This window comes from Scyliorhinus torazame, chromosome X (assembly GCF_047496885.1).
Source record: "Scyliorhinus torazame isolate Kashiwa2021f chromosome X, sScyTor2.1, whole genome shotgun sequence".
NCBI lineage: Eukaryota > Metazoa > Chordata > Chondrichthyes > Carcharhiniformes > Scyliorhinidae > Scyliorhinus > Scyliorhinus torazame.
In genome coordinates this window covers 16,791,653-16,806,977 of record NC_092738.1, presented here as the reverse complement: position 1 = coordinate 16,806,977, position 15,325 = coordinate 16,791,653, and the positions used below count along the sequence as shown (strand labels likewise).

The window sequence follows — 15,325 nt, the reverse complement described above, 5'->3', positions numbered from 1 at the left end:
TTGATGTGGGACAATGCGGCAGTACAATCACAGGGACTGGATATATTTAACACAACGCTACTTACCTGTTACGCACTTCAGGTATGTCCAGCTTTTGTTTCAGTTCCGTTGACCATTAACTATTTGATCCCTTTCATTTTATTTCTACCTGAAAAAGATTCCAGAGTTTGGTCTTCACTTTGCGCCTTTTTTCTAATATCTTGAGGCTCGGAGGATCCTTCAGGAAATCTGGAGCAGTAAGGAATGAGGAATGACTTTGTTCCACCAAACCGACTGAGGTAATTTTTGACTTCTGAATGGTCTAGTTGCCAGCTATTCCATTGGCAAAGAGGCCACTGTGATTTTAAGCTCCAGAAGGCCTCACGTGAATCCAACCGGTGATCTGTGAATGTCAAATGGGCAACCTTAGGTAGTTTGCCAGTTTTAGGCCGTAGGAGTGTATGCCAACTGGCTGGTGGCATCTGGTCCCATCAGGCACACAAAAATAGACGCCAACTCATGTGTGGGATCCCCTTTGGTTAGGCCGCAAGTCCGGGCAAATTAATTCAAAGAAAAGACATGCATTTTCAATTCAAATAATCTTTTTAATACTGTGTAATGCTGCTTTGAAATACAACCATTTGTTTTGAGGTAGACAAAGAACAAAGAACAAAGACAAGTACAGCACAGGAACAGGCCCTTCGGCCCTCCAAGCCCGTGTCGACCATGCTGCCCGTCTAAACTAAAATCTTCTACACTTCCTGGGTCCGTATCCCTCTAATCCCATCCTATTCATGTATTTGTCAAGATGCCCCTTAAAAGTCACTATCGTCCCTGCTTCCACCACCTCCTCCGGCAGCGAGTTCCAGGCACCCACTACCCTCTGCGTAAAAAAACTTGCCTCGTACATCTACTCTAAACCTTGCCCCTCGCACCTTAAACCTCTGCCCCCTAGTAATTGACCTCTACCCTGGGAAAAAGCCTCTGACTATCCACTCTGTCTATGCCCCTCATACCAGTACAGATGAAGACTGACATTCACAAGGCATGAAATAAATACTTCATGTACAATACATACCAATGAGGTAGAAATGGTAATAGCATATACAAGTGAAGCATGTACAAGGTTAAGCTTCTGAAGCAAGTACTATTTTGGGAACCAATCCTTTGAATATAAAAACATCTTTTATCCCCATACCTAGCATCATTTGATTCTTTAGAAAGAGTAACAGTAGCTTGTCAAATATAGTTACTTTCACGAGATGAAATGCTCTGATAGGTGTGAGTTTTGCCACAGCACAGTTATAGAGCAGAATCATAGTGTGGTTACAGTGTAGATGGAGACCATTCAGGCCAAAGTATCTGTGCTGGATCTCTACAAGAACAACTCACCTAAGCCCTATTCCCCATATCCATGCCATTTTCTTTCTCGGTCCAATTCTCTTTTGAAAGCTTCTATTGACCCAGCCTGCACCAAGCAGCACATTCCAGACCCTAACCACTGGCTGCGTGCAAAAGATTTTCTTGTTATCGTCGATGACCTCTGATTCTTCACACTTTTGCCTGGAGGAGCAATTTCTCCCAATTTGTCCGAGACTTCCCATAACTTTGAACACCTCTATCAAATCTCCTCTTAATCTTCTCTTCTCTAACCAGAACCGCTTCTCCAGTTCAATTGAAGTTCCTCACCCCCGGAACCATACTTGTAAATTCTCTGCGCCCACTATACTGCCTTCTGATGGTATAATGTTTAGTTTGGATTTAGTCAGCAGATCCACTCAGGAGTCATTATTTTCCTGGTTGCCTCAAAGGTTCATACCAGATACAGACATATACATACCAACACATGGACAAACCGAGAGGGTGAGTGGGATTTTGCCGTGCTGATGGGTGTCTTGCCCATCGGTTTGAAAATCGGTGGGGAACCCCCCTCTGTTCCATGGGGGAGGCCCCGATGGAAACAAGTGACCAGCAGGCACATAACTGGCCACCTTCGGGGCCTTCCCTGTAGTTGAGGTCACCAGTGGTGGTCTTGTAGGTGGCTATTCACCATCACCGACGGTGGCTGCTGGTAGCACCAACCTGAGGCTAAGGGTCGCAACGGGACTCTAGGCCCTCCAAGAGCCGGTGCAGACTCGATGGGCCGAATGGCCTCCTTCTGCACTGTAAATTCAGTGATAATCTATGATTAATCTAGGACAAAGGTTCGGCACAACATCGTGGGCCGAAGGGCCTGTTCTGTGCTGTATTTTTCTATGTTCTAGGCCACAGGTGGGATGTGGGAGGGTGGGGGTTGAGGCGGTTTCTTGCGAGTGGGGGGCCCACCGCATTAGGGGGTGCGTGTCAAATGCATTGGGGTGAGGGCAGCACGACGGCACAGTGGTTAGCACTGCTGCCTCATGGCACCGAGGACCCGGGTTCGATCCCGGCTCTGGGTCAGTCCGGGTGGAGTTTGTACATTCTCCCCGTGTCTGCGTGGGTTTTACCCCTACAACCCAAAGATGTGCAGGGTAGGTGGATTGGCCACGCTAAATTGCCCCTTAATTGGAAAAAAAAATGAATTGGGGTGGCTTTCACTGCCCGTCCTTACCTCCACTGCTCAACCTGATGCCAGGTCACTCGATGAGTGCCTAGTAGCGAGGGACAGCACCCCCCCCCACACATCCTAGAGAGATCGCTGGCAAACCCAATTGGTTTCCGAGGGAGACCCATGCAGCCTCCGTTTAATCCCTGAGCCACTACTGAATTGCGGTTGGCTTGGATCATTAATGAACCTCCTTGACATGCTGTGGCTGGGAATAGGGGGAGGCTTCCCTGTTACTGGAAGGCCGATGCAGGACCTCGACGATGATTAAGTAGGCCCGGTTGCCATGGCCCTAGGCCCGGTCGTCATGGCTCTCACCGCAGTGGGCTGCCTTTTGGCTCAGCAAAAATAATAAACGTTTCCCAAATAAAGATGCATTCGTAATAACTCACAATGTAACGAATATCATTAAATTCCTTGCCTAATTTTTTGTTCCATGTGTCATTTCCAGTCAATAGTCACTCAAGGAGCACAAAAACCTTCATATTCGTAAGCTTGACAATGTTTGTTCTCGTGTGAGAATTCTCGCTCTGGAGATCGCCATTTTCCCGGGAATAGGAGAAAGACAACTCAATCTGTGAGGTGCCCGCTATCACCATTCTTGCGCCATTGACTTGAAAGTGAAGACGGGGCAATTATGGAAAAAAAAAAAAATGCCTCCCTGAAAATAATTGGTCCCAGCCACAATGGTCTTTCAATAAGTCTTGTTATTTTTGGGTGAGTGTGTCAAATGTCAAATGGTATTGTGTCTTCCTTGTGAAATGTAAACCTTCCCTTTCTGCAGGCACTTTAGCACAAAGAGTTCAAAAGGCAAAATCAGAATCGAACCATAAACTTATCTTCAAAGCGCGAGCAACAAGGTTGAAGGCTAAGTGCATCCCTTGTGTTTTTTTAAGATATACACAAATCATTAAATCCACATTTATCTGCAACTTTTACTGGGATTCCCATTTCCTGGCAGACCTGGTTCCTTAAGCATTCCCATTCTTGTCTTCCGCTGAAAGCTTAAATATGTGACGACACCTGATGGGTGATTGATACGCTGGTAACTTTATAACCTGTGCTCAAGGAATGACAGCTCATTCAATTTGTTAATTGCACCGATGTATCAATTTGTGGGGTGTAAAAGGGGGTGATATGCACCTCGTTGTTTCTCTTGAGTATTTCAGAGAACTATTGAATCCCTACAATGCTGAAGGAGGCCATTCGGCCCATTGAGCCAGCACCGAGCCACCGAAAGAGCACCCAACCTAGTCCCACTCATCGACCCTGTCCCTGCGTAACCTGCACATCTTTGGACACGAAGGGTCAACTTGGCATGGCTAATGCACCTAACCTGCACATCTTTGGACACTAAGGGACAATTTAACATGGCCAATCCACCTAACCTGCACATCTTTGGACACTAAGGGACAATTTAACATGGCCAATCCACCTAACCTGCACATCTTTGGACACTAAGGGACAATTTAGCACGGCCAATCCACCTAACCTGCACATCTTTGGACACTAAGGGACAATTTATCATGGTCAATCCACCTAACCTGCACATCTTTGGACACTAAGGGGCAATTTAACATGGCCAATCCACCTAACCTGCACATCTTTGGACACTAAGGGACAATTTAACATGACCAATCCACCTAACCTGCGCATCTTTGGACACTAAGGGACAATTTAGCATGGCTAATCCACTAATCTGCACAGAAAGGTCACAATCTACAGTTGTTGAACTCAATGTTGAGTCCAGAAGGCTGAGAAGTGTCTAACCGAAGACGTGGTGCTGCTCCTCCAGATTGTGGTGCGTTTCACTGGAGCATTTCGAAGGACAGACATGTGGGCATGAGAACAAGATGGCGAGTTGAAATGCCAAATGCCAGGAAGGCCGGGGTCATGTTTGCGGACTGAGCGAAGGTGTTCCGCCAAGCGGTCACCCAGTCTGCAGGTAGTCTCCCTGATGTAGAGGAAACCCAGATTGGGAGCAGCGAATACAGTAAACCATATTGGAGGAGGTGCAAGTAAAATGTTGACAAGCATGTTTGGACAGCAAGGAGGTAAAAGGGCAGGGATGGCACCTTCTGCCATTGCATGCCATCAGTTTTTAATTCAATAAACTCTTTAGTTACCTCTGACCACAATGGCTGTTAGGTGAGCAGCGAATCTTAAATTGTTCTATTGAATCCATTACAGAGAATTCACCACTTTCCTTTGGAGGTAAGTAAGAAAGATTATAATAAAACAACACAACATTAAGGGCACGATCATAAACGGCCTGCTTATCAATCCAGCTACAAGAACAGCCTTAAAGCACAATCACACATTTTAAGAAACATTGTCATTTTGATTAATTCGTGTCACAATTAAATCAGAATATAGGACAGTGTAAACACAAACCAGTATTAGAAACTTTACCATCACTGACAGAAATAGCATCAGTCAAATTCTCTAGCATGTGATTTTGGTGTTCTATAGAGATCAAATCAAGATCCTTGAAATTTGGTTATCTTTGGGTGTCTGAACCAAACAGGGTTCAAAATCCCGCATTTCAGTGGGGAGCCCCGAATATCGGGGCTTGGGCCTCATCCTGACGTAGATAGGGCGGGGGCAGGAGGTTAATGCTCCAATTTGTCCTTTATCAAGATGGTATCAGGGCCATTCAGGCCTTTATAGTCTCCAAACAGCACCCTAGTTATGCACCCATTCTTCATCGGAGTGTGCAGTTCACCGTTTCTCCCGCTGGTTGCTCCCGCCCGCCACTCCATATCAGCTCCCCAGAGCTTACCGGTCAGACACAAGTTCCAAACAACTTGCTCCATTCGGTGTACAACTCCAGCTCCTTTTGCGAAACGCTGGGCTTAACTTTGCGAAGAGCGTTCTCAAAGTCCTCGTACGTGGTGGGCTGTAACTGCACCGTCAGACCGCGTCCTCGCCCGAGCACCGCTTGCTGGCAGAGATGCACGAGGTCACTTCCCGAATACCCCTCGGTGTGCTGGACGATTGAGCCAATTTCCCCATCACTGAGGCAATGGTCTTGTTGGGACAAGCCTGCGATTAAAATTTGATGCCTTGCAATGCTGTCAGGTGGAGAGATATAAAGTCGTTTTACAAAGTACCTGTGTATTGTCTCCTCAATATTATCGGGATGCCTTGTACCAGCAATGACAATAATATGGTCACTGCTTGAGTTGATCACACCTTCTACATGGGACAGTAATTTTGCTTTAATAGACTTCAGATGGATGCCCCCTTCACCTGCTGCACCCGAAAGCATGGCGTCGAGTTCGTTGATGAAGATAACAGATGGCTGGCGGGACCGAGCGATGAGAAACATGGCCTGTAAGATCATCTCTCCATCGCCCTTCCATTTCGAGATGAAAGATGACCCACTGACCTTGAGGAAAGTTGCCCCAAGGTGAGTGGCAATACATCTTGTGAGCATGGTCTTATGCCCGCCACGAGGTCCAAATAGCAGAATGCTTTTGGGTGGCCCGTTGCCCCCCGCGTACGTTCCGGGCCTCATCAAGGGCCACAACACGTGTTCTTCAATCACTGCTTTTGCAGTATCCATTCCAGCAATATCGCCCCATTGGACTGGAGGACTGCAGTCAACAATTTCATTGGTCACCAGGCTCAGAAGCTGAGAATCCAGGCTCTTGAATTGCTCCTCCAGCTGGCTGCTTGCCGGCTCAACTCTCTGTAGCCGCATCTGGTGACCAAGTGCGTGGCCACGGTCATCTTCCCCTTCTCGATCCATTAAAGCAGGGGCGAACTTCACAAACGCCTCAGTTGATCTGGGTCGGAGGGGACATTCCTCTCCGCGGTATAGCGGGGGCATCACTCTTTTTTGTTCGTGCCCTTCGTATTTGCCAATCAGATCACCAGTGATGTGCTGTTTCCCCATAAATTCCACATCATCCGGGCGGAATTCATCCCCCTTACAATCATCCCGGACCCCATCAACTGGCAACTGGTAAGAACGTGAAGGAATCCGGTGCTGTCCATAACTGTATCGACTGGTACCCTCGCCCTCCTTTGCTGCCAAAGGTCTCCTCTTCAAATTGCTGCTTGAGCCATTGTTGGCCGGTGCAACTGAGCTTGGGGTCACGTTGTGGCTTTGGTAATCATAGCCAGGACCAATGGGTGGACGGGACAAGGGAGGAAGAGGGATAGGAGCTGCAATACCGGAAGGCAGATATGAAGATGGAAGTTGCACTCCAGCATAGCCAGGGCCAATGCTTGTTTGGCAAGGGTAACTGTTTGAAGGGTAGTTATACAGTGGGCTTACTCCAGCCAGAGTTGAACTGTAAGATGGGACCATAGCGGGTGGGGGATGTGCTGGCTGTAAAAGGCTTGAGCTGTTTATAGGTGATGTATAAGAGGAAGGAACAGCTGATGTGGTTTGACCGCAGTAAGCTGAGGGCAAATATGTTCCGTTGTACCCTGATGAATATTCCTGAGATTGAAGGCTAGATGGAATACTCGGGAGAGTGGTGTTACTTGGATAGCGAGATTCAGAGTGACTACTGGTTACCGCAGAGGAACCTCCTATCCCAACAGTGCCACCGCCTGGTGGGAGAGTGGAATTAGTTGCCACTTTTGTGCCAGAGAGGCCATTGTGTGCTGAATTTACAGAATATGTATCATCGACGTGAAGTGACGTATGCCAGGTGTCATTTTCATTCTTTTGCTCATTAACTGCCGCAAAAGGCCCATCTGCGTACGTATTCAGCTCAGCTCTCTCATGCGACGCGTTCACAAGGCCAGAGTACTTTTCCGCAAACCTCTTGAGCAGATTTGAGGCAGTCAGTGCAGAAATGTCGTCGTTCGCCCACACGTAGTGGTGGCGTTGTCTGCTGGGGATGTTATCTTCTGCTTTGTGTGCTGGAGCTGATGTTGTAAATGAGATGTCAAGGTACTCCTCTGGCCTCTGGGCCTGCTCCGGGCTCCAATGCATCTTCAGGCCTGAAAAGGTAACAAAATACATTGTGACCCAGATCTTCAAAGACCAGGCTCCCCAGCTTAATCAAAACAACTATTCAGTTCCCCATCTGTCAGGACTGAATGGTCCTGACTATGTTGCTTCATCCTCAATATAAAACAGGCTATCTCGTTACTTGGGAAGCCTACTAATTTTCTTAATCCATTTATGGGATGGGGATAGGGACGTCACTGGCTAGTCCGGCATTTATTGCCCATTCCTAAATGCCCCTTGAGAAGGAGGTGGTGGCCTTCTTGACCGATGCAGTCCGTGTGGTATCGATTACACCCACAGTGCAACACCACTTTGTCGTGGTTTGTTACAACTGAGTGGCCATTTCAGAGCACATTTTAGAAACTGTGCTGTGGGTCTGGAGCCACATGTAGGCCAGACCGGGTAAGGACAGCAGATTTCCTTCCCTAAAGAGCATTAGTGAACCAGATGGGTTTTTACAACACCCGATTCATGATCATCATTAGATTTTTAATTCCAGATTTTCATTGAATTCACATTCCACCATTTGGCGTGGTGGGATTCGAACCCAGGTCCACAGAGAATTACCCTGGGTTACGAGTCCAGTGACAATCCCACTACGCTATCGCCTCGCCTGTTCCCATGATGAAAGTGTGCAGTCTTGGGGACGGGACTAGAACAAAGAGCAAAGAAAATTACAGCACAGGAACAGGCCCTTCGGCCCTCCAAGCCTCCGTCCCCCAAGCCTGCCCCCCCACCCCCCCCCCAGCCGCGTGTTTCTCGGTAGCATGCCATTCACTGGCGGTGGGATTTTATCCTCCCACCACTCGTCAATGTGATTTCCTATTGAAGTCACCTCACGCTGTTGGGGAACCCGCAGGCGGGGGGGGTGGGGGGGGGGTTGCTGCTGGCGGGAAAAGAATCCCAACAGCCGGAGAATTCCGACTTTGTTCTCCCACATTTCACGGCCAACCCACTGCCTCGCATGGAACTGAATGGTCCAGGCCAGGGAGGGGTTCAGACCAGGTAGGTTCCAACCCGAGTTCAAGCAAGGATAGGGCAGGTATTGACTTTCAATGCGCAATCTACTTTTGTTTAATGTTGCAACTTAGGAAGGCTCTGCTCACTGACTGTAAAACATTCCATTCAATAGCCGGAACTGATTGATTTTTTCACTAACTGGCTAAATGATCTTACCTTGCTCTAAGTAGACATGTGGACAGGAGCAGGTGAGAACAGAATTGGACTAGGCCGAGTTTCCCCGGTAACCCTGACATGATAAAATACTCTTCCAACACTCGCTGTCGAGGTTCACATCGGAATCTCCGAGTTCCTGAAAAAGATTTGCCCGAGGTTGTCCAGGGTAGATTTTCTGTCCAAATTTTCAAAAATAATTGCTTCCCAATAACATGATCAAATTTGTGGAATGGTCTTTCGTGTCTTCCAGTACCTTTGTTAAAGGTTTTATTTCAAGGTCTTAAGGTTGGTCAATTGGTCAATTTATTTTTAAAAATAAATTTAAGGTACCCAATTATTTTTTTCTCCAATGAAGGGGCAATTTAGCGTGGCCAATCCACCTAACCTGCACATCTTTGGGTTGTGGGGGTGAGATCCACGCAGACACGGGGAGAATGTGCAAACTCCACACGGACAGTGACCCAGGGCCGGGATCGAACCCGGGTCCTCGGCGCCGTGAGGCAGCAGTGCCACCATGCCACCCCAGTTTGGTCAATTTCAAGGTTGGCCAAATACCAACGCTTAACGATATTGTTCCTCAAGCTGAATGTCGGGGTCAAAAAGAGTGAAACAGGGGTCAAAGAGCCATTGAATGTGTCCTTCCTCAATCCTCAAAGAGAAAAAAAGAACTTTAAAGTAGATTTACAGCACAGTCCAACAGGCCCGAGGCTGTTCCGCGGACAATTAGCAACGCGAATGAAGCGGGAAGAATATGGGGAGAAAAGAAAACAGCTGAGAAAAGAGAGACACAGCACAAGTTTGAGTTCTGATGTCAAGCCATCAAGCGGAAACATTAACTTAGGGGCGGGATTCTCCGTCCTCCCAGCCGCCAGTTTCCTGGCAGCACGCCATTCGCTGGCGGCGAGGGTTCGCTGTTTCCCATTGAAGCCACCCCACGCCGCCTCAAAACCTGCCAGCAGCAAAAGGCCAGAGAATTCCGGCCAGATTTTCTCTCTTCCAGTGCTGTCTGGCCTGCCGAACAATTCCAGGATTTTATTTCTCATTACAGATTTCCAGAATCTGCAGTATTTTGAATTTTCTAGTATGCATGGGCTTTGCACAAGGTCCTGTCAACCACGTGCGACCGCAAAATGTCCCCTATTTTCTTAGGTCGGTGGAATGATTGGATTATTTAACGGGGTCATTGAATCCGGTGTTTTCAGACAGCCATGTTCTCAGAGTTAACATTTTGATCAGTATTGACTCTTCGAAGAGAAATGAACTCAAAAAGTTAACTCTGTTTCTCTCGCCTGATGATGTCAGGCTGGCTGAGTTTTCCCAGCACTTCCCGTTTTATTTGAGATTTGCAGCATCCACACTATTTTGCGATTACTTACAGGTTCTCAATTTATTCGCTTCAAAATCTCTGAATAATAATTCCATTCCAATTCTCTCCCCGCACCTAGTGTGTACACTAAGGCAGGCTTTCATCTGTTTCCAAAGCTAGTAATTCCCCGGGATAGGTCGCTAGTCTGTCGCCGGGGACTTATATCTTGAGGGGCGCCACTCCACATCACGCCTGGGTGACCAGGAGTCTCTCCCGCTCTTGCCACCAGCCATTGGCGTGTTTGGAAGGATTGTCAACCTGTTTGGCTGCGTTATGGATACACCTTCCTTGACCATCAAGTCCGGGATTGGGACTCGAACCGGAGCTTCCGGCTCAGAGGCAGGGACGTTAACCCACTGCGCCACAAGACCTCCTCCCTGAATAATAATGGGGTGCCAACTTTGCAGCAGATGCCACATATTTTGATGTGTCGCTGGTGTGACGTCTCAGGATCAATTCTGAGTTTTGCTCAAATTGGAGCAAATAAATATTTTTACCAGCAAGAGCAGGTGTTGCCCGTAACAGGATGTTGGAAGATCACAGACGGGGTGCACTCTGCATAGAACATGATGCATAGTTTGCAAGACATTTCAAGGGAACAATCACAATGATGCCAATTGCTTTTCTCACTGTCAATTTAACTTTGTGCGTCGATGTGGGAAAAGAAAAAATTGCCTTTATATAGCACCTTTCAGATCCTCAAAACAACCCAAAATGCTTCAGAGCCAATGGCTGCAATCTTCCAGTGGTCCATGCCGGCGGGACCTTCCGTGGCGTTGGGTGGATTCGATGGGAAATCCCATTGACAGTGGCGGGACCAGAAGATCCTCCTGCTGCCGAGAAACACGGCAATGAAGTACTTTTGAAGTGCATGCACTGTTCTAATATAAATATGTGCACAGTAAGATCCCACAAACAGCAACGAGAACCCACCTCCCCGTCTAATATCCCTTTCTTTGGCTCATTTATGTCTTATTGCACTTGGAATAGTTTTCCACCTTAAAGGCGCTTCATAAACGTTCTCGCTCAATGTCGAGTTTGTCGGGTAGTGTGGCCAAATATTCTGTTTTGCGGTGATGTTGGCTGAGGGATGAATGTTGGCCAGGAGAATGTCCCTGTTTTTCTCAAATAGTAGATAGATAGAATAGAATACCTACAGTGCAGAAGGAGGCCATTCAGCCCATCGAGTCTGCACAGACACACCGAAAGAACCCCCAGCCAATCCCAACAACCCCAGTAACCTCTTGGACACTTAAGGGGAATTTAACATGAATAATCCACCTAACCTGCACATCTTTGGACTGTGGGAGGAAACCGGAGCACCCGGAGGAAACCCACGCACACACGGGGAGAACGTGCAGACGCCGCACAGACAGTGACCCAAGGCCGGAATTGAACCCGGGTCACTAGCGCTGTGAGGCAGCAGTGCTAACCACTGTGCCACCAAGCCGCAGGGTCTTTTATGCCCATCTGAGGGGGTAGGTGGGGGCTGTGGTTGATCTGAAGGACAATTCCTCCAACATTATAGTACTCGTACAGGAACTGTCACTGAACAATCCATGCTGAAAACGTACTCTAACTTCTGGACTGAGGATTGAACCCACAATTTTCTGGCGAACATTTGTAACAGTTATATCACAATGAAGTGAGCGTTAGGCTTTTTTGTATTCATTCATGGCGTGTGGGTGTCGCTGGCGAGGTCAGCATTTGTTGCCCATCCCGAATTTCCCCATAAAAGGTGGTTGTGAGTCGCCATCTTGAACCCACTGCAGTCCCTGTGGTGTAGGTACACCCACAGTGCTGTTAGGGAGGGTGTTCCCGGATGTTGCCCCGGCGACAGTGAAGGAACTGGCTTGACCACAGCATTCCCACCCGAGCCAGAAGATACAGAGTTCGAGCCCTGGAGGACGGAGACCAAGATGGTCTGTAGGGGTTTCCCAGCCCCTCCTGACAAGCAGGACCTTCTGGCCTTCTCCCGCCGAAGCCGAGTCCGCCGATGCTGAGACGGGATGACCCCGCCACAGTCAATGTGTCAATTAGTCCTGGCTGCTATCTCCCTCATCCCATGGCACCTGGCTAACCCTTCAGCTTGTTAAAGACCCCTCCCCTGCAAGGAGGGGGGTCCACAGGGGCCAACCAATTCCCTTGCTCGGTGTGCTCTCCCCCAACGCCGCCACCTGCTGCTGGAGGTCACACTACAATAAAACTGTGTTCCGCACTAATGGGATGTCATTGCATAGAATCCCGACAGTGCATTTGGCCCATCGAGTCAGCACCGACCCTCGCCAACTCCCCCACCTTGACCCCATAACCTAGTGCAAGAGAAGCTGAGCCCACAACTTCTTTTTCTTTCTATTTAAAGGTTTGAATTTGGTTCCAGGGCCATGATTCGTGGAATTATTCCCAATCCCAATTATTTTTACAATGATCGGAGGATCTATGTGCCCAGCTATTTTCATTCCAGCGTACGTTACAGTTCACCTTCGAGCCTCCCCCTATGAGGTTTACTCTGAAGAAGATGGTGGCCTAGTCGTAATGGCCCTGGACTAGCAATCCAGAGGCCCAGGTAATGCTCCAGGGATGATGGGTTTAAATCCCACCATATCACTGGTGGAATTTAAATTGGTTCAATACAAAGCTAGTCTCAGACCATGACAACTATCATTGATTGTGGTCAAAACAAATCTACTTTGCTTTGACAAAGAGTCATCGGACTCGAAACGTCAGCTCTTTTCTCTCCCTACAGATGCTGCCAGACCTGCTGAGATTTTCCAGCATTTTCTCTTTCCTTTCAGATTCCAGCATCCGCAGTAATGTGCTTTTATCTACTTCACTGATGCTCTTTAGTGAACAAAATCTGAAATCCTTAACTGGTCTGGCTTACATCTGCCAGTCAGGGGTGTGATGGAATACTCTCCACTTGCCTGGATGAGTGCAGCTCCAACAACACCTGACCCAAGCTGGAAACCATCCAGGACAAAGCAGCCCCACTTGATTGGTACCCCATCTTCACTCCCCCCACCACCGACGCACAGTAGCAGCCGTGTGTACCATCTACAAGATGCACTGCAGCAACTCACCAAGGTTCCATCGACAGCACCTTCCAAATTCACAACCCCTACCATCTAGAAGGACAAGAGCAGCAGATACCTGGGAGCCCCACCACCTGGAGGTTCCCCTCCAAGTCACTCCCCATCCTGACTTGGAAATATATCGGCCGTTCCTTCACTGTCGCTGGGGCAAAATCCTGGAACTCCCTCCCTAACAGCACTGTGGGTGAACCTACACCACAGGGACTGCAGCGGTTCAAGAAGGCAGTTCACCACCACCTTCTCAAGGGGTAATTAGTGATGGACGACAAATGCGGACCTACCAGCGACATCCAGACCTCATGAATGAATACATTTTTTTAAAAATTAGTTACTTTCTAATTTCATGCTGGAAAATGTGACAGCGAAAGTGAGAGTGAGTTGTGCAAAATAACAATTGTGTTCTGCAAACTATTTAAGCAAACCATTGCATTGCATTCAGAGGACGAAAGTGATGGAAAGGTTAGCACAGGGGCTGATAATCACTGGTCCTTGGCAATGAACACACCACCAACATCTAGTGGACTGACCAAGAAATACACCAGTCACAGGCCACCAATCAGAAAGCCTTGGCTCTCATCGTTAAAGTTGGCAAAATTGCGGACATCAATTTAAAGGCGAAATGTTGTAATAATAAAGAAAGACTTGCATTTCTGTACTGCCCTTCGCGATTTCAGCACGTCCCAAAGCGCTTTAAAGCCAATGCGGTCCCTTTGAAGTGCAGTCACTGTTGCAAATATGGGGAGCGGAGCAGCCGATTTGCGCACAACAAGATCCCAGAAACAGCAATGAAATAAAAGAAGCAGCGAACAGACATTTCGCGCAGGTTTATTGTATCTCTGAGAACTCCTCCTGCTCCAAGTCACGAACAGTCTGAAAAATACTTCGCAAGGTTTTCATGAACAATATACAAGCATAATTTCACAGCAGTGAAGGATACATGAACGGCAAATGTTTGACTACAGGCCATACTTGGCATTAGAATACTGAACAATGAACATTATTTTAATGTTTATAATCACCCACACCCCCTCGCCCTCCCTGAGCTCACCTTGTCCAAGCAATCCCTCGAAACCATTCAAACCAAACTGTTGGTCACCCACAGAATCCCTACAGTGCAGAAGGAGGCCATTTGGCCCATCAAGTCTGCACCAACCCTTCAAAAGAGCACCCTGTCCAAGTCCACTCCCTGCCCTATCCCCGTAACTCTGCACATCTTTGGACACTAAGGGACAATTTATCATGGCCAATCCACCTAACCTGCACATCTTTGGACACTAAGGGACAATTTAACATGGCCAATCCACCTAACCTGCACATCTTTGGACACTAAGGGACAATTTATCATGGCCAATCCACCTAACCTGCACATCTTTGGACACTAAGGGACAATTTAACATGGCCAATCCATCTAACCTGCACATCTTTGGACACTAAGGGACAGTTTATCATGGCCAATCCACCTAACCTGCACATCTTTGGACACTAAGGGACAATTTATCATGGCCAATCCACCTAACCTGCACATCTTTGGACACTAAGAGACAATTTATCATGGCCAATCCACCTAACCTGCACATCTTTGTACACTAAGGGACAATTTATCATGGCCAATCCACCTAACCTGCACATCTTTGGACACTAAGGGACAATTTAGCACGGCCAATCCACCTAACCTGCACATCTTTGGACACTAAGGGACAATTTATCATGGCCAATCCACCTAACCTGTCCATCTTTGGACACTAAGGGACAATTTATCATGGCCAATCCACCGAACCTGCACATCTTTGGACACTAAGGGACAATTTAGCACGGCCAATCCACCTAACCTGCACATCTTTGGACACTAAGGGACAATTTATCATGGCCAATCCACCTAACCTGCACACCTTTGGACACTAAGGGACAATTTAACATGGCCAATCCACCTAACCGGCACATCTTTGGACACTAAGGGACAATTTATCATGGCCAATCCACCTAACCTGCACATCTTTGGACACCAAGGGACTATTTAACATGGCCAATCCACCTAACCTGCACATCTTTGGACACTAAGGGGAAATTTAGCACGGCCAATCCATCTAACCTGCACATCTTTGGACACTAAAGGACAATTTATCATGGCCAATCCACCTAACCTGCACATCTTTGGA

The 15,325-nt window shown here is 47.7% G+C and overlaps 1 protein-coding gene across 1 annotated transcript in view; it reads right to left on the bottom strand.

The window, feature by feature from the left end:
* Positions 1-3,453: 3,453 nt before the first annotated feature.
* Positions 3,454-15,325, bottom strand: part of LOC140405438 (fidgetin-like) — a 48,607-nt gene continuing 36,735 nt past the window's right edge. The window contains exon 2 of the mRNA XM_072493850.1: positions 3,454-7,525. Within this exon, the coding sequence (XP_072349951.1) occupies positions 5,349-7,517 (2,169 nt within the window). The 5' untranslated portion in view covers positions 7,518-7,525 and the 3' untranslated portion in view covers positions 3,454-5,348. The remainder of the gene's footprint in view (positions 7,526-15,325) is intronic.